The sequence below is a fragment of the Esox lucius genome, chromosome 4 (assembly GCF_011004845.1).
Source record: "Esox lucius isolate fEsoLuc1 chromosome 4, fEsoLuc1.pri, whole genome shotgun sequence".
Classification (NCBI taxonomy): Eukaryota; Metazoa; Chordata; class Actinopteri; order Esociformes; family Esocidae; genus Esox; species Esox lucius.
The window spans coordinates 4,091,207-4,119,129 of record NC_047572.1 but is presented as its reverse complement, the minus strand read 5'-3'; the positions used below and the strand labels follow the sequence as shown (position 1 = coordinate 4,119,129).

At 38.7% G+C, this 27,923-nt stretch overlaps 1 protein-coding gene across 2 annotated transcripts; it reads right to left on the bottom strand.

Annotated features, from left to right (window-relative positions):
- On the bottom strand, positions 1 to 25,575 carry slc30a9 (solute carrier family 30 member 9). 2 transcript variants are annotated; one of them, XM_010866934.4, is made up of 19 exons: positions 25,351 to 25,575; positions 24,501 to 24,570; positions 23,427 to 23,576; positions 22,996 to 23,202; positions 22,628 to 22,778; positions 22,195 to 22,287; positions 21,923 to 22,005; positions 20,384 to 20,442; positions 16,655 to 16,725; positions 15,933 to 16,035; positions 14,521 to 14,576; positions 14,153 to 14,288; positions 13,858 to 13,897; positions 12,606 to 12,677; positions 11,951 to 12,058; positions 11,679 to 11,844; positions 5,999 to 6,128; positions 4,821 to 4,934; positions 1 to 1,362 (listed from the first exon to the last, which is right to left on the bottom strand). In XM_010866934.4, exons 3-19 carry the CDS (start codon positions 23,533 to 23,535, stop codon positions 1,318 to 1,320), a joined length of 1,743 nt encoding a protein of 580 aa, XP_010865236.1. In that variant the 5' UTR covers positions 23,536 to 23,576; positions 24,501 to 24,570; positions 25,351 to 25,575; the 3' UTR covers positions 1 to 1,317. The 2 variants fall into 2 exon arrangements, with proteins under 2 accessions (XP_010865236.1, XP_010865235.1); XM_010866933.5 differs by lacking the exon at positions 24,501 to 24,570 and having other exon boundaries at positions 25,351 to 25,573.
- Between the last annotated feature and the right edge of the window lie 2,348 nt (positions 25,576 to 27,923).

Here is a 27,923-nt window from a genome sequence, read left to right as displayed (position 1 = left end):
TTCAACTGATTGTGAAGACATTTATTTCACACAGGCTCAGAAAGGAAATGCCAACCAACAGCCAACTACTATTCAGAGTTACAATGCTTAATGTCATCTGACCAAAAAGCTAGCTGGGGTGACAATTGAGAGACTGTACAAAGGCCAGCAAATATTAACTGTAACATGCGGAGGTCAGCAGTGCTAGTAAAACAGGAAAGCTAAAGGACACCACTGTCTACCACTGAGTGAATGAGCAGGAGGAAGTTATGAATCTTTAGGGGTGCTGGATGCACCAGAGGGAATAGTAGGTTCCCAGAATCTCAGTAAATTAAGGTAAAAATTTTAACGTTATATTTTCAACCACACCTACTACACAAAGCATTAAGTGCTTCTTGTTTTGGTCTCTGAACATGGCAAAATCAGGTAAATCAGAATATTTGTAGAAAAATCTGTAATCCATAAGCGCTGTCTTGACAGCTGTCTTGCACACGGGCAGCATTGGTTGTATCTACACAAGATCAGCTAACTCCAAATAAATCAAATAATCGCTAATTCCTAGAACACTCCCGATCAACTGGTTATGAAAATGGTATATACTGTTGATAACATTCTGTTTCATAAACTCAATCTAGTCTTCACTAATTCACAATTCCATTCACCACGCCATCATTGCCATCTGCATTGGAACTGTTCCCAAAATCATAAACAATTCTGTACATACTTTAAATAAGCCATAAACCTGTCTCTGCTGCCTTTAAGTGTGCTTGAATACTTATTTGCATTCACAGAGAATACTTGAGAAGCATGGTGTGTGGGGGGTCTATGTAGCTTCCATAAAGTTGATGAATCACTGCTTATACCTTTACACCTTTCAAAATGTATGAATTTAGGCAGTCATGTACACAGAAACGGAAATAAAAATGTGTAAATGAAAACTATATTTAAAAGGTAACTGTGCATCCACTGCCTCAGTGTCAAAGCACTTCAGCCATGTCCAACTTTAACAACCTGCTCACAACCCTATTTCCAGTAGCACACAAGGGGAGTGTCGGGTCCCCAATAGCCTACTGTTTTTGGATAACCATTTAAGTGGGGTAGTTGGATCAAAATGGAAAGAAATCGGAAAAGGGTAAACAGATGCCACCCCAGGCTTGGTATCTGTCACTTTCAGGAAGCAGGACTACTAAACAGTAAGACGTCTTCTGAGGAGTTGGTTGTAAAGGATGGGTGGCTGGGGGATGGAGACAGATTCTGGTGATGTCAACTTGGCCCTCAACCAGCCCAACCCATTTCCTTTCTTGCTGTTGCAGGACTTTCATCTGCAGATCCGTGGTTTTATAGAATCTCTAGGTCGACGTGCCGTACCTCTGGGTTGCGTTGCTGTTGAGGCACAAAGACACATCCCAAATTAAAACATTACACAAAGTGCATTCAATGAATAGTGGCCATAAACTTGTTCCAAAATGCATAAAAGTAGACAACAATATTTTTGGTTTGAAGCTCCAACAGACAATGAATGTGAATGTTATATACAGCTGTGCTCAAAAGTTTGCATACACATGGAGAATTGGCAAAATACAGCTCTGGAAAATATTAAGAGACCACTCCTAATTTCTTAAATCAGCATCTCTACATGTATGGCAGCCATTCCATTCCAGTCTGTTAAATTCCAACACAGGCACACCTCATTTTACTTAATGAGGTACAGATTAGGTTATTACCTGAACCAAATCTAATTTAACAAGGAAAAGTATAAAAACCACTGCTGTGGTCATCACTATCCTCTTGCAATAGGAACAACAAAATGGCAAAAACAGTGCAAGTAGTACCTCAAAGGCAATTAGAATTTAAAAAAAATTCAGTATGACAAAATAGTTAAAAAGCTTTGGGTGAGGAAAAGAAGGTTTAAATTCTTGCTTTACTGGCAGAGGGATACAGTGAGCGTCAGATGGCTTCAATCCTGAAAATTCCAAAGAAGGCGGTTCTTAAGAACAAGGTCAAACAACAGACATTGGGGACAACAAAGCTACAGACTGGCAGAGGACAAAAACGACTGCCCAATGACCGAAATGGCCTTCAACTGATTCATGTCACCCAACAACCGTAGGATGACATCAAAAGACCTACAAAAAAAAGTGAAGTGCACGGCGAGGATGGTTCAAAACAGGCTCCTAGGGGCAGGGCTGAAGTCATGCAAACCTAGGAAAAAGCCCTTCATCAATGAGTACCAAAGAAGAGCCAGGCTAAAGTTTGCAAAAAACCATAATGATTGGAGTAAGGTCATCTTCTCTGACAAGTAAAATGTTCACCTTTGCCCAACACCTGGTCGTCTAAAGGTTAGACAAAGACCTGGAGAGGCCCACAAGCCACAGTGTCTCACACCCACTGTGAAATTTGGTGGAGGATCGTTGATGATCTGGGGATGCTTCACCAAGGCAGATTTGTCTTTGTGAAGGACACATGAATCTATCCAAGTACAAGGTTATCCTGGAAGAACACCTGCTAACTTCTGCTCTGACAATGCTCTCCAAGTCTGAGAATTGTTTTTTCCAGCAGAACAATGCTCCATGCCACACAATCAAGGTGTGGATGGAGGACCACCAGATCAAGACCCTGTCATGGATATCCCAATCTCCAGACCTGAACCCCATTGAAAACCTCTGGAATTTGATCAAGAGGAAGATGGACGGTCACAATCCATCAAAACTGAGCTACCAAGACACATGAGAGCATGCCAAGACACATGAAATCTGTGATTAAAAAACAAATCGGGGTTATTCCACCAAATATTGATTTCTAAACTCTTCCTCCGTTAAAACATTAGTATTTTGTTGCTGAAAAATAAATATGAATTTGTTTTCTTTGCATTATTAGAGGTCTGACAATGCATCTTTTTTAGTTATTTTGACCAGTTGTTATTTTCTACAAATAAATACTTTAAATGACAATAGTTTTATTTAGAATTTGGGAGTAATGTTGTCAGTAGTTTACAGAATAAAACAAAACTGTTCATTTTACTCAAACACATACCTATGAATAGTAAAACCAGTAAATAGTAAAATATTTTTTTTCCAGAGCTGTATGTACCATTTGTTAAGAAAACATGAGTGACCAGGCAAAAAATGTCTTTTATTTCTTATGGGATTCACATTCAACTGTAGGTCATAACAAAATGGCACACTCATAATACAGAACATGGTAACAAAGAATAAAACAAACTGACCCGTGTTCAGTCTTTTGTAATAGTTTTCTATGAGGCCCCAAATTCTTGCAGGTGGTATAGCTGCCCATTTGTCTTGGCAAAATACCTCCAGGTCATGCAAATTCTTTGGTCGTCTTGCATGAACCCCACGTTTGAGATCTCCCCAGAGTGGCTTGATGATATTAAGGTCAGGAGACTGTGATGGCCACTCCAGAACCTTCACCTTTTTCTGCTGTAATCACTGGAGGGTCAACATGGCCTTGTGCTTAGGGTCATTGTTTTGCTCAAAAGACCAAGAGCGTCCCATGCGCAGCTTTCGTGCATAAGAATGCAAATTGTCTGCAGTATTTTCTGATAACAAGCTGCATTAATCTTGCCATACATTTTCACAAGATGCCCTGTGCATTTAGAGCTCATAGACCCCCAAAACCTCAGTGATGGTATTTACTATAGGCCTCATTGACCCCTCTCCATACATAGTGCTTATGGTTGGGACTATAAAGCTCTATTTTGTTCTCATCACTCCAAATTAGTGTGCCAGAAGCTGTGAGGCATGTCAAGGTGTTGTTGGGCATATTGTAACCAGGATTTTTTGTGGTATTGGCGCAGTAAAGGCTTCTTTCTGGCAACTCGAACATGCAGCTCATTTTTGTTCAAGTATGTTCGTATTGTGTTCCTTGAAACAACCACACTGTCTTGTTCCAGAGCAGCCTGTATTTCTCCGGAGGTTACCTGCGGGCTTATCTTTGTATCCCAAACAATTCTTCTGGCAGTTTTGGCTGAAATCGTTCTTGGTCTACCTGACCTTGGCTCGGCATCAAGAGACCCCCGAATTGTCCACTTCAAAATAAGTGATTGAACAGTACTGACTGGCATTTGCAAGGCTTTGGATACCTTTTTATATCCTATTCCATCTTTATAAACTTCCATTACCTTGTTACGCACTTCTTTTAACAGTTCCTTTCAGCTCCCTATGGCTCAGTATCTAACCAGCTCAGTGCATCCACGTGAGAGCTAACAAACTCATTGACTATTTATTCACTAATTGCAATTTAAAAAGCCACAGGTGTGGGAAATTCCCCTTTAATTGCAATTTTCACCTGTATGTGTCACATTGTTTCTGTAACAAGGCCAAACATTCAAGGGTATGTAAACTTTTGATCAGGGCCATTTGGCTGATTTCTGTTATTATTATTATTTCAAAAGGAGCCAAACAACTATTTGATAATAAATGTCTTCATATGATCACTATCCTTAAATAAAATAGTTTTTTGCATGATCAGTCATATTTTCTAAATCAATGCCAAAATATCACTATTTCTGCCAGGATATGCAAACTTATGAGCACACCTGTATGGTATATATTTCTCAACTAATCTGAATTGCCATTCCAAAATTCATTCAGTACAACTTTGGGGGTATGTGTAGAGGATAACTGGTTTTACCCCTTGTCAGTTTCCCTATTCACCCCTATTTCTTTTGACTAACATCATGAACTGGTTCTACAAGAGCACTGAATCAATGTAGCGGTTTTCTCAAAATATTTTTTTTTGGTTGAAAGAATCTGTTACTTTTACAATTTCACACAAGGCAAACTTTGGGGGTACACAAAAATAGAATTGGAGCTTCTCTCTACCTTGAGCTCCTTCTCCAGGCGGTCCACCTCAGCCCCAAGGGTGTCGATAATGTTCTCTCCGTGCTTCAACATGAAGTTCTCTAGTTCGTCTGTGGTCTTCACCAGCTGGATATCCTACGAGCAGCAAAGTAATGCTCACAAATAGCCTCACTACTTTGAATGGATAATGATGCACTTAGCTGGCTGTGATGGCCACTGAGTCCTGAATGGTTTCACCACATTAATTTACTGTTAACAGTACAGGAATTCAAAACAGTTTAACATTTTAAAGTAATCTATACATTCTTCTTTATCTGAAGCCCCATCCCTTGACTGTGACTTTTGTGTAGGTACTAACGTTTGGCTGAAAATGTAATCCCAGATCACAGCTGTAAAGGTCTGGTAAACCTTCTGTCATAACCGATGCAGGGAATACATTTCTGGGACTTTTCTAGCTGGGACATGCACCTATATGTACAAAAGGTGTTGCTCACCAATTACAACATTTTACCCATTGAATTCTCCTCCCAATGCAAATGATCCTGTGCATCTATTTTATGGACACTGACATTATCACATATGACAGAGCCTATAGAGACAGGCCGCAATGCATTACGTTTGTAGATAGCCATGACAAGAATGCAAAACAGCAATGAGTCTGCTACACATAAAAAATTATTTTACCCACAGTTTCACACATTTTCATAAGGTTTAGCCATTATTAGATGTTTTTTTAGAGCTGTAACTCTTCCCGTCTAACTACCTCAGCAACAGGATCCGCCGGTCAGCAGTGCCTGATTGAACATAAGTAGTTCGTCCTAATCTTAAAAAGCTAGTACAGTATATTTCTTCGTCTTTTTGCACAGATGACTGACTACCAACATGCACTGTTCACTAGCACAGCTTTGATCTGGAGAAAAGGTTGTCTGACAGTTGCCATGTGGGATTGTTTGTGTGACATTGAAGTATTGCTCATATTAATGAGGATAAAGAGCATGCCGTAGCATTGGCTAAAGTTTGTGCAGATGTTCCCGAAAATTCTGTCAGGTTTACAGGATGCTTAAAAGATTGAGTAATGTTTAGCAACAAAAGCACACATTCCTCTCAACAAAGTAAATTCAACTAGGAAATAATTTGTAAAAAGTCACAAAAAGCTACAAACAACTGCTTCATGAAACAATTCAAAGCATTGGCCTTACGTTGAGAATCTGTTCAATGTCCTGCTTCTCCAAGTAGGACCGCGTCACCACCCGTCCATCAAAGTCCACTTCTGCTTTAAAGCGGACTTTGCTCAGGCCTATATCGGTGGCCTTCACATCGTGGATTGCCCTGGTAAGAAGAAAATAAGAAGTTGGAGATACATATTATAAATTGTTTAATTTACATGTTCAAGATGAAAAACAGCTGTGCATCACCAAGCGGTTCAAGTCAAGAGTTCCACAAAGTCCACAAATGTCTTGAGGAATCTTTAACAGGGTCAGTAAGAGATATTAAGGCTATCAGCCACTATTGCCTATGGTATTTATATCACAGGTATGCCACAGTCATGTTTCTGAAGCCTTTATAAAGCATACCATACAGTTACAGATGCCTTGTAACCCATGTGCAGTGCTTATGAACTCAGCAACTTCGTGAACTCAAGCAGTCTCTTCCGACCTCACAACAGTACTGAAACAGCACTGATAAAAGTTTTAAATGATATATGGCTGAATACTGATTACAATAAGATAACAGTTCTGGTTGTATTAGATCTCAGTGCAGCATTTGACACTGTAGGTCATTGAACACTTCTAGATAAGCTGAAAAATTGGGTAAGACTCTCCGGGACAGTCCATAATTTGGTTCAGATCTTATCTAGATGGCCGGAGCTACTTTGTCACCATTGGTAATCATGAATCTGATAGGGTGGCGATGACATGCGGAGTTCCCCAGGGATCAGTACTCGAACCACTTCTGTTCAATCTCTATATCCTACTGTTGGGCCAAATTCTACAGAACAACAACATTAACTACCATAGCTATGCCGATGATACTCAAATATATGGCTCTCGAACCATATGACAACAGCTCAATAGACACACTGTGTCACTGTAGAGCACATAAATACATGGATGAACAAAAATCGTCTAAATATATACCAAGATAAAACAGATTGTGTTTGGCAACAAAAATAAAATAACTAGTATTACTAAAGAGCTGTATTCTTAGGCCCTAAAAACCAGAGACCAAGTGCATAATCTTGGTGTTCTGATAGCGGTCACCAAAACAGCATTCTATCATTTTTAAAAATATAGCCAGAATCAAGGGCTCGGTGTCCTAATAAGACCAAGAGAAGCTCATCCATGCTTTTATCTCTAGTAGGGTTCACTACTGAAATGGCCTCTTAACTGGACTCCCCAAAAAGACGGTAAAACAGCTACAGCTCATTCAGAATTATGCTGATAGAATTTTAACCAGGACCAAGAGAACAGAGCACATCACTCCGGTTATTAAATCTTTGCACTGGCTTCCAGTCAGTTAGAGAATAGATTTTTAAGTGGCGCTTTAAGTTTATAAATCACTGAATGGTTTAGGCCCCGAATACATTTCTGATATGTTTGAAGAATATAAACCGAGCAGGGCTCTTAGATCCATGAACACAGGTCAGCTAGTAGAACCCAGAGTCCAAGATCAAGCTGCGTTTAGCAGTTATGCTGCACACAACTGGAAAAACTACCAGAAGATCTTAGACGTGCCCCAAACGAATAAATCTTTTAATCCAGGTTAAAACACTTATTTTCACGTGCCTATGACTGAGCACTTAAACTTAACCACACTGTTTAGCCTTACAGTTTTTATAGCTTCCTATGTTTTTATCCCATTTTTATTCTATGTTTTATTATTATGATGTTGTTTTGATGTTTTCATTTGAGTATTTGTTTTTATGCTATTGTATTTTTATATTTTTGTCTTTTTCTTTGTAAAGCACATTGAATTGCTTCTGTGTATGAATTGTGGTATATAAATAAACTTGCTTTCTTTCTTCCTAAGGCATTTAAGCTCAACTGCATTTAAAGTGAGACCATTTTGTGCAAACCAAGACCACGTGTAGTGGTCAAACTGTTGGCTTCTGTCTCTTTTGCAGAATAATAACGGACCCAGGAGGAGAAGCGTTCCTTTTTGTTTATTAACAAAATATATTACAAGTCTGTCTTAGATGATGCCTTCTTTCCATCCCTCTCTTCTTGGTCTTTCCAGCGGTCTTTGTGGTTCCCCAACTATCTCTGTCTTAAACAGCATATTTATAATTTACCTTCAACACATCCCCTTCACTATCTGGCTGTCTTCCAATCAAACAGTATCTCACAAAAGTGAGTACCCCCTGACATTTTTGCAAATATTTCATTATATCTTTTCATGTGACAACACTGAAGAAATTACACTTTGCTACAATGTAAAGTAGTGAGTGTACAGCTTGTACAACAGTGTAATTTCTTCAGTGTTGTCTCCCTCATACTGTTCACTGGAAGTTCAACATGGCACCTCATGGCAAAGAACTCTGAGAATCTGAAAAAAAGAATTGTTGCTTTACAAAAAGATGGCCTAGGCTATAAGAAGATTGCCAAGACCCTGAAACTGAGATGCAGCACGGTGGCTAAGACCATACAGCGGTTTAACAGAACAGGTTCCACTCAGAACAGGCCTCGCCATGGTCGACCAAAGACGTTGAGTGCACGTGCTCAGCATCATATCCAGAAGTTGTCTTTGGGAAATAGATGTGCTGCCAGCATTGCAGCAGAGATTGAAAGGGTGGGGGGTCAGCCTGTCAGTGCTCAGACCATACGCCGCACACTGCATCAAATTGGTCTGCATGGCTGTCGTCCCAGAAGGAAGCCTCTTCTAAAGATGATGCACAAGAAAGCATGCAAACAGTTTGCTGAAGACAAGCAGACTAAGGCCATGGATTACTGGTCTGATAAGACCAAGATAAACTTATTTGGTTCAGATGGTGTCAAGCGTGTGTGGCGGCAACCAGGTGAGGAGTACAAAGACAAGTGTCTTGCCTACAGTCAAGCAGGGTGGTGGGAGTGTCATCGTCTGGGGCTGCATGAGTGCTCCTGGCACTGGGGAGCTACAGTTCATTGAGGGAACCATGAATGCTAACATGTACGGTGACATACTGACGCAAAGCATGATCCCCCTCCCTTTAGAGACTGGGCTGCAGGGCAGTATTCCAACATGATAACGACCCCAAACACACCTCCATGACGACCACTGCCTTGCTAAAGAAACTGAAGGTAAAGGTGATGGACTGGCCAAGCATGTCTCCAAACCTAAACCCTATTGAGCATCTGTGGGGCATCCTCAAATGGAAGGTGGAGGAGCGCAAGGTCTCTAACAACCACAAACACCGTGAGGACTCCAGTGGCAACCTATGAAGCTCTGGTGAACTCCATGCCGAAAAGGCTTAAGGCAGTGCTGGAAAATAATGGTGGTGTACTCACTTTTGTTGCCAGCGGTTTAGACATTGATGGCTGTGTTGTGTCATTTTGAGGGGACAGCAAATGTATACTGTTATACAAGCTGTACACTCACTACTTTACATTGTAGCAAGTGTCATTTCTTCAGTGTTGACACATGAAAAGATATAATGAAATATTTGCAGAAATTTGAGGGGTGTACTCACTTTTGTGAGATAAAGTATACGTGTTCTCACTTTTGTGAGATAAAGTATATGTGTATTCTACATCTTAAAGTTTTATGGCCTGTTATAGTGTCCCACCTTGCGATATTGGCTCCACACATAGACACTCATCAGGTTGTATGAGGTCTCCTCCAATAATAGATAACAACTGTTTGTGATACAGTACCTCATATAGCACAACATAAAGTACCATTCCTCTGTGTTGTCTTTTTAAACAAAAGAATAGAACTAAAATACATGTATATCACAAGGAAAAGACTCGCTTTCTCACAAAACTGACAACTTTAAGTTAAAGTTGTTAGTTACCCGCAGAGATGGGGACAAGTCACACATGGTCAAGTCCAAGCAAGTCTCAAGTCTTAACCATCAAGTCTTGAGTCAAGTCTTAAGTCACAGTTCAGATAAATCAAGCAAGTCAAGTCAAGGGTTCACCCTAAGCAAGTCAAGTCGAGTCCTTATAAGTTTCAAGTCAAGTCACAGTACTAAAGAGATGAACACACACACTGTCCTTTGTTTCTGACGTGCGCGCGGTGCAAAGCTCGATTTCAAAATCAAATATTTTTCTCCTCCGCGGTACAATTTTTTGGGAGAACCAAGCGGAAGGATCTTGAATCAGCCTGAAGGGGTTGTATTCGTTATAACAACCGCCTCGCTATACCTTATCCCGCTTATTACATGGATACCTACCAAATAAATCTATAATTTGACACAAAATATTGATTTCAAAAGGAATTTATTGATTTAAAAACGATTGTATTGCTTCCTCTAAAGAAAATAGTCCGTTCCGTCTCTGGTTAGAATCCTGCTGCGTCCATAGCAACGTGCTGTTTTTCATGGCAACGGTCTGTTATCAAGAAATAACACGCATTCTGCACTGGAATTCAGCCAATCCATGTAATAAGGGCTAATAATAACAACCTTATAAACTAATTATTATGACTGAAAAACTGCCTAATATGTAATTACGTTGTAATTATTCTTGTCTGTATGAGTAAAAAAAAAAAAAACTCTTCTAACAACCTTCGAAATGTTTAGGTGCTAGTAATCACATCGGCGCCTCCATGTTAGCCTTTCATGCAGTAAAGTTAACTGTTATGGTGTAAGCACAATGGTTTTTAGTTTCCACACGCAGTCCACAAACACTTGAAAATGCTCACAGTTAATACAGACATTATAGCCTACGTGTAATAATATACATGCCCGCTCATTTTAAGATGCCCATCAACATTAAAATTCAGGCTATGCCACTGTTGTAGTCAAATTCCCTTACATCTATTTACCAGACGTATTCAGTAATGACAATGGTCACATTTCTAACAAGAAAAAAAAACAACATAATATGCAACCAAGGCCAAATTATGACAAACAAAAGATTAATTCATTACATTAGTAACTTAATCGTTATAGATCTTAGTGAAACTGAATATAAAGAGATTACTTTCTTACCTGTCCTTTTGGTTCTTAAAATAACTAATGAAATTTGATGTTGTTGCATATTTTGCATCTGGCAAATCTTTTTTTATTCACACGGTCCAGTTCAAAGTCCTTGTATCCAAACGATACTATTTGTGGAGCTCGACTAACGTTACTGTCTGCCATGTTTGGTGCGGTTTGAATTGTGCAGCGTTAAAGGCACATACGCTGATTAGTGGTGCTGATGTCACAACATATAAAATAATTTTATTGCTGTTTGTTTATTATAAGTTCAAGTCATTGTCGAGTCTTCCACTTCAAGTCAAGTCAAGTCTCAAGTAACTTGTTCTCAAGTCAAAGTCAAGTCAAGTCATTTTCATACTTTAATCAAGCAAGTCACAAGTCCTGAAAATTGTGACTCGAGTCAGACTCGAGTCAAGTCATGTGACTCGATTTCCCCACCTCTGGTTACCCGAGTACTACAAGCATTAGAAAATACCTCTAATCACAGGTACCTATAGCTATAGTTACTGCAAAATCTTCCGATTTCACAGATGGACCACCTAGAAGTTAAATCATGGTGGATAAATGTAATTGTATCTAATAATACAACATAGTAGGTAAAATAACATGTGACTTTGTGGGGGGTCCGTTTAAGACAAGACATGATCATGTTAAATTGAAATGTCACGAGCAGGCTCATGACCCCTCCCCCCATCTAGTCTGGTTTAATTCCCTTTAATGTCTAACCCCAGGTCTAAGGGGAAGTGTCACTGACTGACCTCACGGCGGGGTCGTTCTCTAAGAACTCTGTAAGTTTCTGGACATGTTCAGCCTGGATGGAGCGTCCCAGCAGGGCCTCAGTGTTGGTGTAGATGAGGAAGGCTGACACGGCGCCCAAGAGGGTGCCTACACCCAGGGAGCCTAAGCTGTCATACAGAGGGTTACCTGGCACAAGACAAAGAGACAAGGTTCGGTGAGCACTGGTTTACATGTTGGGGTATTGAAAAGTATAATTTTACAATTGTGAGCGAATTGCTTTCTGTGTATTGACCTGTGAGCGAGGTGAGCCCCATGCAGCTTGAGGCCATAATCACTCCTAGCACAGCAGCAGCGTCTTCTAGGAGCACCACGTTTGTGCTGGGATCCCGACTCTGCATCACTGCACATTAGGATTGAAAAACAATCTTGCATCATCACACCACAATGATAACTACTGACACACAGAAATATTATATGGCAAGGTAGGACTTAATTTCATTTCAATTGTTGTGTCAATTCAGAGAGCACATTTAATGAAGGAAATACAACTATTTTATCTGGCATTTCTATGATTACTTGACAAGAAAGTGGTGAAAGACTGTTGTTTGTTGAACAAGTAATGGGCCAGATTCTAACCCGGCAGAGGCACAAATGTACTGGTTAGACCACGGAAGGCAACACATGAATTTGAATTTCAATGGAATTAATCCAAAACCTGTCGTAACACACAACATGCATTAACAGAAACTTTGAAATAAATTGATGCAATCAAAGACATGGTGCTGCAATAAATGCTGGCAACGTTCCTTTAAATATGCTGTATGTTTTAACAGAATTTTTTATATTCTGGAGTTAAGTCAAATTCTAGTATACTGTAACCCTCAGGTTGATATTCAAGTCATCAGTGTACACATCGAATATAAACAAAACAAATGTATTAAACAAACCGTATTCATAGAAGGAAACTCCTTGCTGGCTAGCACTCTTTTTAATCTCATTGATGGCCACTAGCAGTGTTGCTGAGAAAGGCAAAAAAAAAAAAGAAAGATTGACATTTCAAGTTTCATAAAGCAATTTCCAACCTGACACCAAAAATTTAACAGAGCAGCCCTCTGCCACTTAAATTGTGACACGCCACAACAGAAAAACAGAATATTATTATTATTATAATTTTTACCAAACAGAACTCAGTTTATCATTGTGCGCAGTCTACTATTGCACAAGCATCAGAGCAGAGCATACGACATATAGCAAGTGAAGTCAGAAAAACATAACTGGCTATGTCTGTGCACATGAACTTCTGTGTGGAACAGTAGGTAAGCGGCTATCAAATTCATATAAAGAAGGTAGCCATCATCTGAGAGACAACCAAATGTAAGAAGCCAGCAGCAAGCTATCACAACTCGATAGCTACAATCGACTACAATAGATTAGCATCATGCAGGCAACAACAGAAATTCGGCAGAAACAATAAGATCTCCGGTTTTCATATTTTGCCTGAGGTGAAATGTTATATACATTCAGCAGCCAAAATAACATTTCCCGATTTTTGTGTTTTGAATAAAAGTGTGGTGTATATACTGTATATAGTGTGGGTATAAGGGACTACTAATCTACAAGGGACACTTCTGGTGGAAAAACCATTCAGTGCTGCATCCAGCAAAACTATATTTTCCAACCCCTCTTTAACCCCCAATGCAACACACATTAACATACTGTACATGAGATTCATACTGCCTCATTAGTTAGTAGCTAGTTGCTTTTATTAGGAGTCTGTGAGGCAATTCAGTTTTAGAGAATGGTTCATTGAGGAGGATTAAGTAGGTTATTATTAGGAAATGATGTTAAAGAATTGTCAAATCATGTTAAGAAAATAAAGTTGACAAGAGAGACGTGTACAGGGAAGATGTTTTGCAATACATTAAGCCTTTTGTTCAAGCCTTTTGTTGTAAGCCCCCTCCACTGTTGGGAAAAAATTTTGGGGAAGCAATGTGACCCCTAAAAGTGCAAATTCCCTATTCAACACAAATACTGCCTCCCATTCATTGGAAACAATCGACAAATCATGGACCATCAAAAATCCCAAAGTATCAGTGCAAATCTAGTATCAGCTCCCTACCCAGCCCACCCACTCATATATTCGCTTGTTTGTCGTGATGTAAAAAGGTTCTAAAAACAGAACTCCAAACCAGAACCTACCTCCTTCGGAGACCAGTGATCCTGCCAAGATACAGTAAGCCTGCAAGGGACAAAACCGAAAGTTTTAATTTTTTTAAATATAATTCCATTAACCAATTGTACCCAACAAACAGGCACAACTCCACAGGCATTTTTGGCAGACAGAGGACAGGGTACATCCCGACCAACCAGATTTCAGTTGTAGTGTCCAGAATCACCGTAAACAACCTTTAAATAATTGCTGAAGCAATACCCATTAGCGATTCTGTGCTTTCCCAAACCCAACTGTTCAAAAAAAGACATTGAGGTAATTCACCCAAAGCAGAGACTCGATTGGCTGTGGGTGAAGGAGTCCCATGATTCCATGGTACCAAGAGAGACCTGCTCCCATCATGAAGATGCCCACTCCGCTGATGAGTGAGGCAATGTAACGCATGTTTGAGAAGCCGTACCTTAAAGTCAGAGAAAAAAAAAAGTTTATTTTAACTGCACTCAAGGCCTTTTGGACAAACAAAAAGAGCTAGTAAGACAAAACAAACAAAGACAGTGCCAAATAGTCAAACAGAAACACTGACAAAGTGAAAGAAAGGCAAAGAAAGAGACACATGGACCGAGGGAGATTGTAGAAGACAGTCAGAGACTTTGAGACAACAGGTTCAGTTTTAGCAGTGGCGTGCTTCTTACGGGTGGACGGCGTCAGGGTTCCGGATTGACTGGCTGATGCCAATTGCAAGTAGAGCCTGCAGGAGAGAATGAGGTGTAAATCAAACCTGCAGCTGTAGTGTAATGAGAAATGACTGTTGAGGAAGAAGTGCATTTGACAAAGAGGCTCGTCTGGCCACATCAAGTCTCCAAAACACCCTTGGTGATGTTAATCAGGGGTCCGGCATAACATTTGCTTCTCTAAAAATCTGGAACACCAGGTGTGGGCCATCTGCCCCACCCTCCTGAGCTCACCTGGAGAGATGTGAAACTGGAAATGCAACTAAATGCATGATATTGTGGACATTTATCTGCAGTGTTTGGATTTCCCGTTTCCTATAAAGGGCAGAAATGTCTGATATGCTTTTTTGTTCTGTACGGGTTATGGATCAAACTTCACAAAAACATGATAGAAATTATTGTTCTTGTTGCATGTCTGACAACTGCATGATTTTAGGATAAATAGCTATGTCTCTAAAAAGTTATTTGAGTTTGTCATCGTTAAAGAGACCTCCCAACAGGTTGTGTTGTAGTCATATTTAGGAGTTTATCGTTAACAGAATCTCCTAGCACACCTTCGTGCTATAGTGTGTCTTGTGGTATACTTAGATAGTTAGACTAGTTGGGATGACGTTGAATTGCGTTGGTATGTAACTATATTTTGTATTGTAACTATTACTTGATTGGAATAAATTGTAATACGGTGGAATAGTGATACCAGTCTCAATGTCAATAGTGAAGTAGTGATTCCGGGGTGCTGGCCTTCTTACTCTGTCTAGTGTCTGTTCTTTTGCCCATCTTAATCTTTAAATGGAAACCAAAATCAACCTAAATAACAACCGCATACGTAGTAACTAAGACGGACCAGCCATTCACCTTGTTCCCCCAGGAATGAATGAATTAGTGTTTAGTTCAAAAGTCAATTGCTTTGTTTACTTATCTTTTTATTAATTTTTATAATTAGAAATGTGATATAAATATATATTTTTTTATGTTTCATACAGCATTTCATAAATGATCAAACATGTTAGGTAACAAAATATTATATTTGGTTATATGATGTAACGCTGATAAATTACACCTTTTGGAAGCAGGGACAGTAAAAATGTTTTTGGGACAATATTTTTTTATCGTTGAGCCCTGCAAATCCCAATAACACAGGGGTGCCTAGAATTTGGATAGAAATATTTTGCACAACACAATGATGAGAAAACTGAAAACAGAGTTCCATACACATATATCTACGTATGGAAAGGAACAGAAGCGGGGGAGTAGATGCTTATGAGAGGACTGAACCGGTATTCCTGCTGCAGTGGAGCAGTCACATGGTTCTGAAGGAGTGTGTTACATTGGGAGAAAGGAGAGATCTACAGGATGTGGCCACTGTATCTAACCTGGTTGCAGGTGTCCGCCAGGGAGTGAATGGCTTCTGAGAACATGCTGGCTGATCCAGTGTACACCCAAGCCAGGAGTTTGAAGAAGAAATTCAGTCCGTTACTAAGGGGGAAAAAGCAATAGAAATGTTCTTTAAAACAAATCACGTTAATCAGAAAGAAGGACAGACATTTTCTTAGAGGGAGATAAACGTTTATTATATGTTTTTGTGGATCACAATACAGTAGGTGGTTACCGAGGTGCTTCAAACTCCATTTACATTTTTCTTAAAATTTCTTTGCTTATTCTCCAACTCAATGTTTTCAAAGCCTTTGCTAGTGGACATAATCAATACCTTGCTTACCAGATGTTGTCCAGACAGACTTAAGATTGTCTTGTAAATGAATTACTCAGGCTGCATGGGTCAGGGTAGAATGCTGTGACTCGTGCAGTCCCTAATGTGACTGCACATGTCATTCCTGCTAACCCAATAGCTCTAATCCAATAATCTGACATGTTCTCCTGTAAAAACCTACCCATAGCCAGAAAAGTAGTTTAATAAGATGGGTATCCCTTTCTAAAGAAATTGAAATGTAACTATAGTACAATAGTGCTGACATGTATAAGAACTAATAGGCAGTGTGTGTGTGTGTGAGATGAATAACGGTAGAGTATTACAAAATGTAATGATGCTGCGCTGGGTGGACAGGGTAATGCAGATGGGTAGGGAAATGAAACTTACATGCATATGGCCACCATCACTACCTTCCCGGGCCCTTGTGAGAATGTGGCCCTCTTGCTTCCTGATCGAGGCTACGTGACAAGAACGGAGATAGAACATAGATCACTCAGGTGACATGTCTTCTTCATTAGAACTAGGACTCTAGAATAACACACTAGGTCAAATTACTCCCAAACTATTATCTTTTTTTACTAGCCAATAGAGATGCTGGATAGTAACCTCTAGACCATAGAAGAAATGTATGTATAAGCAATGTATTTGGTTGGGGAAATTTATATGGAATCAACATCCCCTCTTGAAGGTTATTGTGGCTAGCATAATATAGCTAATCAGAAATTGAACTGGTTTTGAACCCTGAATGCCAATTGGCTAAAAGCTATGGTATATCAAACCGAATACCATGGCTATATAAAAAAAACTGCTTAGAATATGGTTGATAAAAAGTCTGTTTTCGCTCCTATTCAAATTTTGACAAGCGTTAGTGCATGCACAAGAGAGCTGTCAATGTCTAATGTTAATTCCAGACTGAGCATTTGCATTTTAAGACTGTTGCCGGTGTTTGACAACATAAGGATAAAATAAAGCTCAATAAGTCAAGCAGACGATCACGAGGTTGACAATTCAGGATAAACAGAGCAGAGACATTGCCAAAGCATTTACTGTTTACTAAATACAGAAAGAAACAACTGGCAGGCACATCAATAACAATGTCATTATGGACAGAAGAAATTATGAGTTATCTTTACTAGAGTGATGGAATGAGGAAAGTGTGGAGAATAAAAGGAACTGCCCATGATCCAAAGTGTACCACTTCATCTGTGTAACATAACTAAGTGTTATGGCTTGGTCATTTATGGATGACATTGGAACTGGCTCACTTGTCTGACCCTATTCAGATGACTATTCGATTTCTTGGTCAATAAGCTGTTGGTCGACTAAGATTTTTATGGTTAAAGCAGTTGCATAGCATGTAAAATTTGTCAGATTTATGACTGTACCAGTTTATTGCTGAGGGCTTGGGGACAGCATAATCCAACCCTCCAAAAAAAAAAATCTATTTGTGTTATGGAAGCATTCTCCAAAATGACTAACTGTAAGAGCATTTTTCCACGGTGGATATCGTTCACTGTCTTTGTTCTGAAATAACAGTCTCCAGGGTGTGCTGTTTAACAGACACACTCTGCTGTTGTTTAAGTTTAACAATTCTTTAATTTTTACTAGAACTTCACTTCCCAAATATAACACTGTTGCCATAAAAGTTGGGACGCTGCATAAAATGCAAATAAAACAGAATGCAATTATGTGCAAATCAGTTAGCCCAATATTTAATTGAAAATAGTACAGAGACATGTAATTGTTTTTGGAAAAATACATGCCCATTTCGAATTTGATCCCAGCAACACATTTCATGTTTACCGCTGTGTTGCATCGCCTCTTCTTTCAACAATACTCTATAAGCGTTTGGGAACTGAGGAGACCTATTGCTATAGTTTTGAAAATACAATGTTTCCCATTCTTGCTTGATATAGGATTTAAACTGCTCAACATTTCGGGTCTCCATTGTCGTATTCTTTGTTTCATAATGCGCCCAATGTTTTCAAAAGGGGACGGGTCTTGACTGCAGGCAGGCCAGTTTAGCACCCAGACTCTTTTACTACAGAGCCATGTTGTTGTGATACATGAAGAATGTGGTTTGGCATTGTCTTGCTGAAATAAGCAAGGCATTCCCTGAAAAAGACGTAATCTGGATGGCAGCATATGTTGCTCCAAACCTGTATATATTATTCAGCATTAATGGTGGCTTCACAGATGTGCAAGTCACCCATGCCATGTGCACTAATGTACCCCCTTACCATCACTGATGCTGGCTTCCTCTTTAGCCCAAAGAATGCATCATCCATGATTCTTGAAAATAATCTAACACTTTGTCAGACCGCAGGACAGTTTTCCATTTCACCTCAGTCCATCTAAAATGAGTTTGGGCCCAGAGAAGGCGCTGGGGTTTCTGGATGTTTATGTATGGTTTCTGCAAAGCATGGTAAAGTTACAACAGAATCGTGTCTGTTTTTAATGCAGTGCCCCCTGAGGGCTCGAAGATCATGGCCATCTAATATCGTTCTTTTTGGCCTTGTCCCTTGCATACAGAGATAAATCCAGATACTCTGAATCTTTTAATATTGTGTACCGAATATAAATGTTATGTGCACTGACCTTTTAATACCCATTCATGTTACTGACCTGTTGCCAATTGACATAATTACTTGTGTGTGACAGGCATGTGATATACCACATGGTTTAGTATTTTTTTTTAGCATTAAACAACATTCCCAGTCTTTTGGTGTCTTTGTTCCAGCTTTTTTTAAACATGTTGCCGGCATCAAAATTGAGCATGTATTTTCCAAGAAACAATTACATTTCTCAATTTAAACATTCAATATGTTGTCTTGGTACTATATTCTATTGAATATAAGGTTTAAATGATTTTCACATCATTGCATTCTGTTTTACTTTATATTCTACACAGGATCCCAACTATTTTGGAAACTAAGTTGTAGTTACAACATGGAACTGGTAGCCTACTGCATTCAGCAACATCAGGTAAAACGTGAGAAGTAATGTTATAACAGCTGAATTTGGGAAGCCCAGCAGCAGTGAGTCAGGTCAGGAACATGTTTTATATTTGTTACATGCCCCCTTTACTTATTTGTTCCTTCTTATTTAATACAAGTGTCTTAAAGCCTCAAAAAAACGTAATTCTATCAAAGGTGAATAACATTTGTCCAAGTTCATAATAGCTTGAAGAAAATGTTGGACTGTCTCTGTAAGCACGCAACTCTCTCACTCAGGAGAGCATGGCCAAGCCTGAGCGAGTGCAGCGTCATCTGGTTATTGTTTGCCCCCACTAATACGATTTGTTAAACCTTGGTGAAATAATGATTCTCACAACGAGAATACAAAACAGGCGAACGCAAATTAATTATGTTACATACCATCCACATCTAATGTGACAAATGTCAGTTGTGGATTTTAAAGTAGACAATTTCTAATTACCTGCATAGACGGCTCATGCGCTTACTAAAACAAAAACAATCAGTTGATTCTCAGGTGTCCAAAAAAATTATTGGTTGGGGACAGTAACAGAAAGAATTCTGATGTGTACAGAATTTTTTTTCCAGCTCAGATCTAACCAATGCCTCAAAACCAATTGGAAAGTGCTATATCAAGCAGCAGGACAAGTGCCATAGCTACCAAGACGTTTAAGGGCCAAAAGTGGAAAGTTCTTGACTGGCCAAGTGTATCAGCAGTCCTACATCCAACTGGGCATACTCTTTACAGTCTAAAGACCAAGACTGAATATAAAAGGCTGCAAAACAAGAATTGAAAATGGCTGCAGTACAGGTTTCACAGCATCACCAGGTATGATCACTAGCTCACAATGTGACCAAGCACAAAAAATTACTATTGTACATAATGTTAATTATGGGGCACCCTAAAATGGGGGCGGAATGAACAAACTGGGCTGCAATTTCTAAGGGACAGACCACATTTGTACACTTTGTACCAAAGAGCTTAAAATAAAGCATATAGGAAATCTAACATTTTTGTCAACACTAAAAAGAATTATCCTCATGATATCTTGGTAGACCTCAATAATCCACATCTAACATGGATAGCTACACTTGAAGGATTCTGATAAGGAACCAAAACCCACACTGGGCCTGAACTCACCTTAGTGTTACCCCAGAAATCTTTGTATTCCTTGAGCAATTGCTGGTTCCGGAAAATATCTGTAAGACAGTGGAATGGGGTGAGGAGAGTTCAAACTGTGACAGCGAAAGAAAGCTCACAGCATTGTCCCCAAACTGAATATAAAAAAACAAGACATGTATTGCACAGAAACATTGTATGTATATATCAAATCATCAGAATATTCATTTATACCAGTTTTGCATGTGAAGTGAGACATGAGAGCTGACACAAGCAATTGGTGTTTGTACAAATATGATTTTATGCACATCATTACTTTAAAAAAATGGTTATCAAAATATTACTATAAATAGCATTATCATATTTTCATGAAGATACTCGCTTATTTGATGTGACATAAAAGCTTGATGATAAAATAACTGAATTAATATATTTCTATTTACATAAACAGGATGCAACACAGTAGTTGCATTAATAGATTGACTGGCATCTTGTGTCACTGCTAGCAAGCGCTTAGACAGACGCTGTTAACATGACACTTACTGCAGACAAGCCATGTCCATATGGTTTCTCTATCCGTATTCACAGACTATCTCGTGGACATAGTGAGTAAATGGTTTCTCCCTCTTCACAATACGGTAGGCAGTCATAATTAGTTTTTCAATTTTGTTACACGCCATCTCATTCAATCAGACGTTCACTGGTGCAACCGCATGGTTGTCAGCAGCAATACATGCAACATGCTACAGGGACTTAAACTACCAAAAATCTACTCTTTTCGTTCCCTTGAAAAACGTATTGGCTTTCGTCGGGACAGCACAACATATACGGTAGTACATGTCTCTCACCATTATTGTTTTCAACCCACGGAACCGGTTCGATAAACAAAAATTACCGCATTTGCTCTGCCTCATGCCATGTTTGGGTCCTGCTCTAGAACGCACTATGAACCACGATTGGTCAAAACAGACGAGACATAGAATATTATTGCTCAAAAAGACGACACTGGTACTGTACCACAGCGAGGGGGGAGAATCACCACAGACACATTTTAATGTGAGAACAAGCGAAAATTGAAGAAGGAAGAGTGACAAAAATGACAAGCAAATGTTTTCATACAATACTGTGAATTTAAATAAGGAAACTGTCTTTGTTTACAGGCCAGACGTTAGGTCTTAACGGGCCATCGTTAATGTTGAATCCTGCGGACACTAGTGGGGAGATTAGAAAATCTCCAAATAAAATATTACTAAAATATTTAATGACAACAAGAATTAAGATCAGTGTTCCCTATAGCACAATTATAGTTTCAGTCCTTTCTGTCATTTGTTGTTTGTTGCATAATAAATACAAAATGTGGATCTACATGTGAAAACAGCATTTGAGACCACACTTTACAACTTAGGTTGGAATAGGTTACAAAATGTAAACTATGTAAAACATGAACAGAACTACTGTAGATGCTCTATAGGTTACCACTCTTTTACAGTTAGTCAGATTTACATTAAAGTAATTTAGAAGACTATACAGGACCATGGAATGCAAATGGAAAATACCTACTTTCCTCATACTCCTTTTCAACTTCTTTCCTGATTTTCCGCTCTCTGGCAAGAGCTTCAGGACTTCCCCACACATCTAGAGCTCTGGAAGTCAGGGTTAAAGAACTGAATTACAGAACAGCAAAATGGAGAACATTTACATATAATATGGGTTGACCTAATAGTATGAATGTAGTCTATGAAATAGCATCACATTTAAATTTACAGGATGGCTGAACCGATTTATTTTTATGATATTGTTTTACCAAAAGGAAGGAATTTAAAAATACAAACTTGGCTTCCACGTCTGATCGCAGGAATACAGTGAAAGCCTCTGTGTCATCATGTGGGCTACGTCGACGGATTTTCCTTAGCTGTACCAGGTCACTGCGGTCATGAGTGAGACAGACAGACCGTCAATCATCTGTGTAAATCAAGCTATACCGGAATCAGTGACTGAATGGTGGGTATGTTAACTTCCGTTAATAAGATAATCACAACAACAGTGAGTCTCCATATTAGTTCAGTGAGAGGATATCATTCTAACCAGCACCGGAACAGCCTGGAAAACATTGGTTACAGAAAAGGATAGCTATACCTTCAATGCGTACATTGCCCAAGCAACAGCAGAAAACAAAAGCTATAACAATCTTTTCTGTATAACAAGCTATAACTTTTTTCAGTTGACCTGTGTACAGCATATGTGCCCGACGGTAGAGGGTTTTACCTTGGTTTGAGACAGAACTCATTCATAGCTCTGACTGCAGTGATGAAGTTGTTTTGAGTGTACTTAGATCCGTAGTCCCGCTTCTTGAGGACAGCACGCACTTTCACTTGGATTGCCTCAGTTTTTGTTAGACCTTGGGGTGTCTTTGATCCTTAGATATGAAGAAAAATTTACATTCATTTTACAGTTTAAATACACAGAATCTAAGAACATAATACAAAAGGACAGAAACACCCCTGTTCTTACCAAACCAGAATGTAATACTTGGTTATAATCATTAGCACACACTGTTGCACAGTGCAGCTAGAAAGAAATGTTTGTTTCTAGTCTACATATAATGCCAGAACAGAACAAGCAGTGTTCGTTACCTGAAGTGTCTGAAGAAGCTTGCATAGCCCCAGCTAGCACCTTTTCCGCAGTAGGCGGAACATCTGGTCCACATGAAGCAGCAGCAGGAGGACCGTCCTTACTGCTTCCTGAAGAAGAATAGAACTGGACCTGGCCCGTTGCTAAAGAGGCTATACGGAAATCAGGGAGACTGAACCATAAGTTGTGCATTCCTCCCTTCTGCCAACCTGTAGGGAAATGTGTGCTGTGGGTTAGGCTAATACCGTGCGTAATGGCAGTAATAGGAATACAACTTGACACTCTAATATTTGAAGAGCTGAGATTTTCCACCCCTCTCCGTCTTAGAGTACATGCCATAAAAATATCATATTTATCCAGGTTGTCTCAAATGACACAAGATAACAATGGCAAAAGCGAGTCAAGCATTGGCATGACCATGTGCAAGCCTCACCATGGCATGGTCGAGAGACCCTGGGGGGTAGTTGTGACAGGGATGCTCGGTGCTGGAGGTAAACCCTGCAAAAGACTTGCCATTGTCTCTGGGCCAGGCCGGGGAACATCCTCCCAGACACAGGGCTTCGTAGTGCAATGCTGGAATATGCTGTTTTAGTGATCACAAGAAAGCACTGTCAGCAAGCAATTGCTGCAGGCAGCCAAACGTAACTGTACTCTCAAAAATCGCCATGATGACAACACTAACACTAACTTTACAGTGTGCATCTAGTAATCTAGCTTCTCTTAACTCCCCTACTAGCTAACAAAGTTGGCTCAATCAAGATTCCAGTAAAACCAAACAAAGGCAAAGCTGATTACACATTGGAAGAAGTAAGCTAACTACATAAAACTGAAATGACTAATGATTAAAACATCAACTGCGCCCTGCTATGAAATAAATGTAATGGATCAATTAAATTTTTAACAATACCTTATCCAGATTAAAATAAAATTAATTGCATTTGTCAAAAGGCCAGATTCATTATTGCAACATTATTGCTGCTTGCAGAGTTTTAAAGTAATTGCAAAAAAGTTGCAGCCCCTCACCTGTGATCATGCTTTTAGCAGATTTTGCAGTAATATTTACACAACTAGAGATCAGTCAGTATTTCTTCGTGCTAGCAGTTTGGCAAAAGGTTGGAAACTTTATACTTGAAGCCATTAAGTGTACAGACATCTTTACTGAAATGCTACTCAGAATTGTCATATGACTTCAACGTTAGCCTTTACAATTTCAGAAATACATTTGAATTTTTAACGCCAGCTGCTTTACTGTTTCCCTATCGAAAAAAGCTACAAATGAGGACAAGGCTGTCTAAATACTCAGAGCCCAAACTGTACTGTGTGTGTGTGTGTGTATATATATATATATATATATATATATATATATATATATATATATATATATATATATATATATATATATATATATATATATATATATATATATATATATCGTTTTTTACTTAGAGTCGCATACCATTTAATCACACAACTTCTCATTTTTAATAGGATATGACAGTTCACTTACTTTCGCTCGTCTAGCATTAATCACGAAAACCTTATTATGGTTGGAAATCTGAGCTCCACCCACTGGTTTCCTATGGAGAGGCATGCAGGTATACTAAGGCAAATATATCAAAATGTATATTTATATTTTAATCAAGCAAATCAAAAACTAATATCTTCTTTAAAATATGACAAGCCACTTCGAAATGTTGTCATAAATCCCAAGACTAATAAGTCAGACATTATGATTTATTAACAAATATTTATTCGTAAATTCAATCGATACCGTAAAGTGGCGGGTGTGATTTGATACCGTAAGATTTTCCATTTTCGTCATGAAATCAAATTATAACCAAATAAAATAATAGACTTTTATTGTTTCCATTCTGCCACACGAACTAACACGTTTCACTCGAGTTACAAGAGCATCAGCGAAGGTTGGATTAATTTGTTCCAGCTCAGACAGCGTCCTTTAGCCTTTTTACGGGCGTTGGTGATTTTTTTGCGTAGTAGTGTACCGCGAATCATTAACTACGTAACAACGCACTCAACAATCTTAGCTACTTAATGTTTAGACATTGCCGACTGCTATGTCGATATATTCACACGTCAGAAAGCAGTAACGACCAGTTCATACAACGGATGGAAAAAGTCACCTTCATAGTTATCAATACTGTTTAAGTCAGCAAGTGCAAGCGGCGCCAGACTACGCGAGGCCAAATATATTTGTCAAACCTACGCTACGGCTAGTCTGTTAGCATAATGCTAAATGAAAGCGTATTCCCATACATAGCGATATATGGATACATTCACTTTGTTTTGTATTGCAGATAATATCGTGTTATATACTGCATGTTATTTCAGGCATTTACCTTTCTTGTGTGATATTCCATCCGCATATCTTAATTCATTTTTAGTCCTTGGCAACCGCTAGCTAAGGAATCTACTGAGACCATAACATCACTGACACAAAAACACAAGTGACGACACTCTCGTGAGAGTAGGAAGAGGTGCGTTAATCAGGATGTGACATCTTGAAACGGTCACCTCAACATACACAAAAAAGTCACATCGCCTCTCGTTTAATAATTGAACGTGGCTTCGGTTTCCAATAAGGACAAGTAGATATCAGCGTCTTGTGAGAAATATTAAAGAAACACTTCCGGATCACGAAAAGTAGGAATCTTTCAAAATAAAAGAGACCAACGTATTACTTCAAAACTGTGAGAAATTGAGTTTATTAATTGTTTAAGAAAATGTACCTCTCAAAACATTGACAACAATTTAAATATGATCATGTTTAAGAGTAATTTCGATAAAAAGTGGGTTTTAAAACACGTTCCAAGGGCAAAATTCAGACAATGCCAATGAATGAATATTGAATATATTTTGCCTCATAAACTATTGAATATTCCACAGAGAAAGCAATGTAGGAAATGTTCAGGAGAATGTGTAGAGTAAGACAAACCTATCTAATCACGGGGAATGGTGTGCTACATCTAGCAACACAATATTCCCACACCCTCTTTTTCCCCAATGTAACTCAATGGATATGAAATACATATTGACTCATACAGAATAAATGATTCTATATGCCGCAGTGAATGTATTGTAGGAAATGTCAAGGAGACTCTATACAGTGATTATATGCACACACAAAAATCAAGGGGCACTGTGTATTTGCAATTGTTGCTGGCATTTTACTCCACCCATCCTATTGGTCACAATGTAACTCAATGGATATGAAATACATATTGCCAACTCACAGAAAACCATCTTCACTGGCTGCTGAGGATTTTGATTCAATAAGCAATGGAAATTGGTTCAGTGATAAGATAATTGACGAGTACCTTGATATCATTAAATCTCATTTGGAGGATCACTTTGTGCTGATGTGCCCAGCGTCTTTCATTATCCAACAGCTACAAAATCTGTTTTCTGAAAGGATGGATGTTCTGCCTAAGGTACCTAGAGTAGCACACAATTGGTGGTGTTTTGAAAATGTAATAATACCTGTTAATTTAAATGACCATTGGATGGCCATAGATATTAAAAAGAAAGTACATGCATAGAACTGTATAACACTGAATGTTAAAATAATGGACTCCTTAAAGCAGAATGAGGTAACTGCAGAACATTCTTCACCCACTACAGAAGTCTCTAGCATTACAGTATTTGGCTTTACATGCAAAGGTTGTGGACATTGAAATATGAATTTTATCATCGTTGTGGGAATTTCAAAGCTCAGGTAGATGGAAATAGTTGTGGTCCCTATGTCACTAAAGCAGTCCTATTTGGAGATAACATTAATTCATTCATTTAAAACAACATGAGATGTTCTATTTTATATGAATTATCATAAAAAAGGTTATTGCATTAATGTCAGAAAATATTCAGCAGATGGGGAACACCATGAACAAATTCTTCCATGTACATTGTTACAAGATTAGTATGCAATAATGTGATCATGCAATATGTGCACTTGCACTATGGCCCTAAACATTTTTGTTTGAGGTGCTGATATCCTGACAGTAATCTTACATAAGGACAACCAAGACATCTGCTCTGTTATCGTCTGGTAGGAGGAACTGGATCACCGATGCTCTGAGACAATGTCTGTACCCAAGCAAGAAGATTTTAAAGTGTTATTATTTTCTATAGAGTCAACAAACCGTACTAAATACTCAAATACAATACAAGCCTTCTTACTTCTCAATTGAAATATGTATCTTTCAATATAAAGACAAATACTTTTCCCCCCTCAAATTAAGCTATGGCTTGAATGTAGGAATGGCTATGGCTTGAATGTAGTAATAAAATATATCCTTCTTATAGAGTTGATGAAGTTGAAAGTATTCTAGTATGTAATAGTTGCAAATTGGTTATGCTGTGATTTTGTGGTAAAAAATATTTTGCTTATCTAAAAAGTATTAAACAGTTAAAAGTCTTTTGGGCTCACCTGCATCTCTAAAGGTGGTACAGTGGGCTAATGACCGGTGAATGTAAGTCATTGACAACTACTTGATCGTTGGCTGAATTGTTAAGTAATCACCAAGTAAAGTAGTGATTATCACCTCCATTAACACAATAAATAATGGATCTAAACTGATGGCTATTCAGTAATTTGGAATGTTGCCACTTGAATGTAAAATGCCAGCAACAATTGCAAATACACAGTGCCCCTTGATTTCTTTGCACATAATCACTCTATAGACTCTCCTGAACATTTCCTACAATACATTCACTGCGGCCTATAGAATATTTTTTTCTGTATGAGTCAATATGTATTGCATATCCATTGAGTTACATTCTGGCCAATGGGAAGGGTGGGGTAAAATGCCAGCAACAATTACAAATACACAAAGCCCCTTGATGTTTTTACACATAATCACTCTATATAGAGTCTCCTGAACATTTACTACAATACATTCACTGCGGTGTTTGG

Bases quoted from the DNA above. Each gene is read 5' to 3' on its own strand.
- slc30a9 (XM_010866934.4), bottom strand. From the start codon at position 23,535: ATGTTCCCCGGCCTGGCCCAGAGACAATGGCAAGTCTTTTGCAGGGTT. The intron at 14,289-14,520 runs GTAAGAAGCACG...TCTGACTTTAAG, and splicing joins AACCCTGACGCCGTCCACCC to GTACGGCTTCTCAAACATGC. The intron at 12,059-12,605 runs GTTTGTTTAATA...CCTAATGTGCAG, and splicing joins AGTTTCCTTCTATGAATACG to TGATGCAGAGTCGGGATCCC.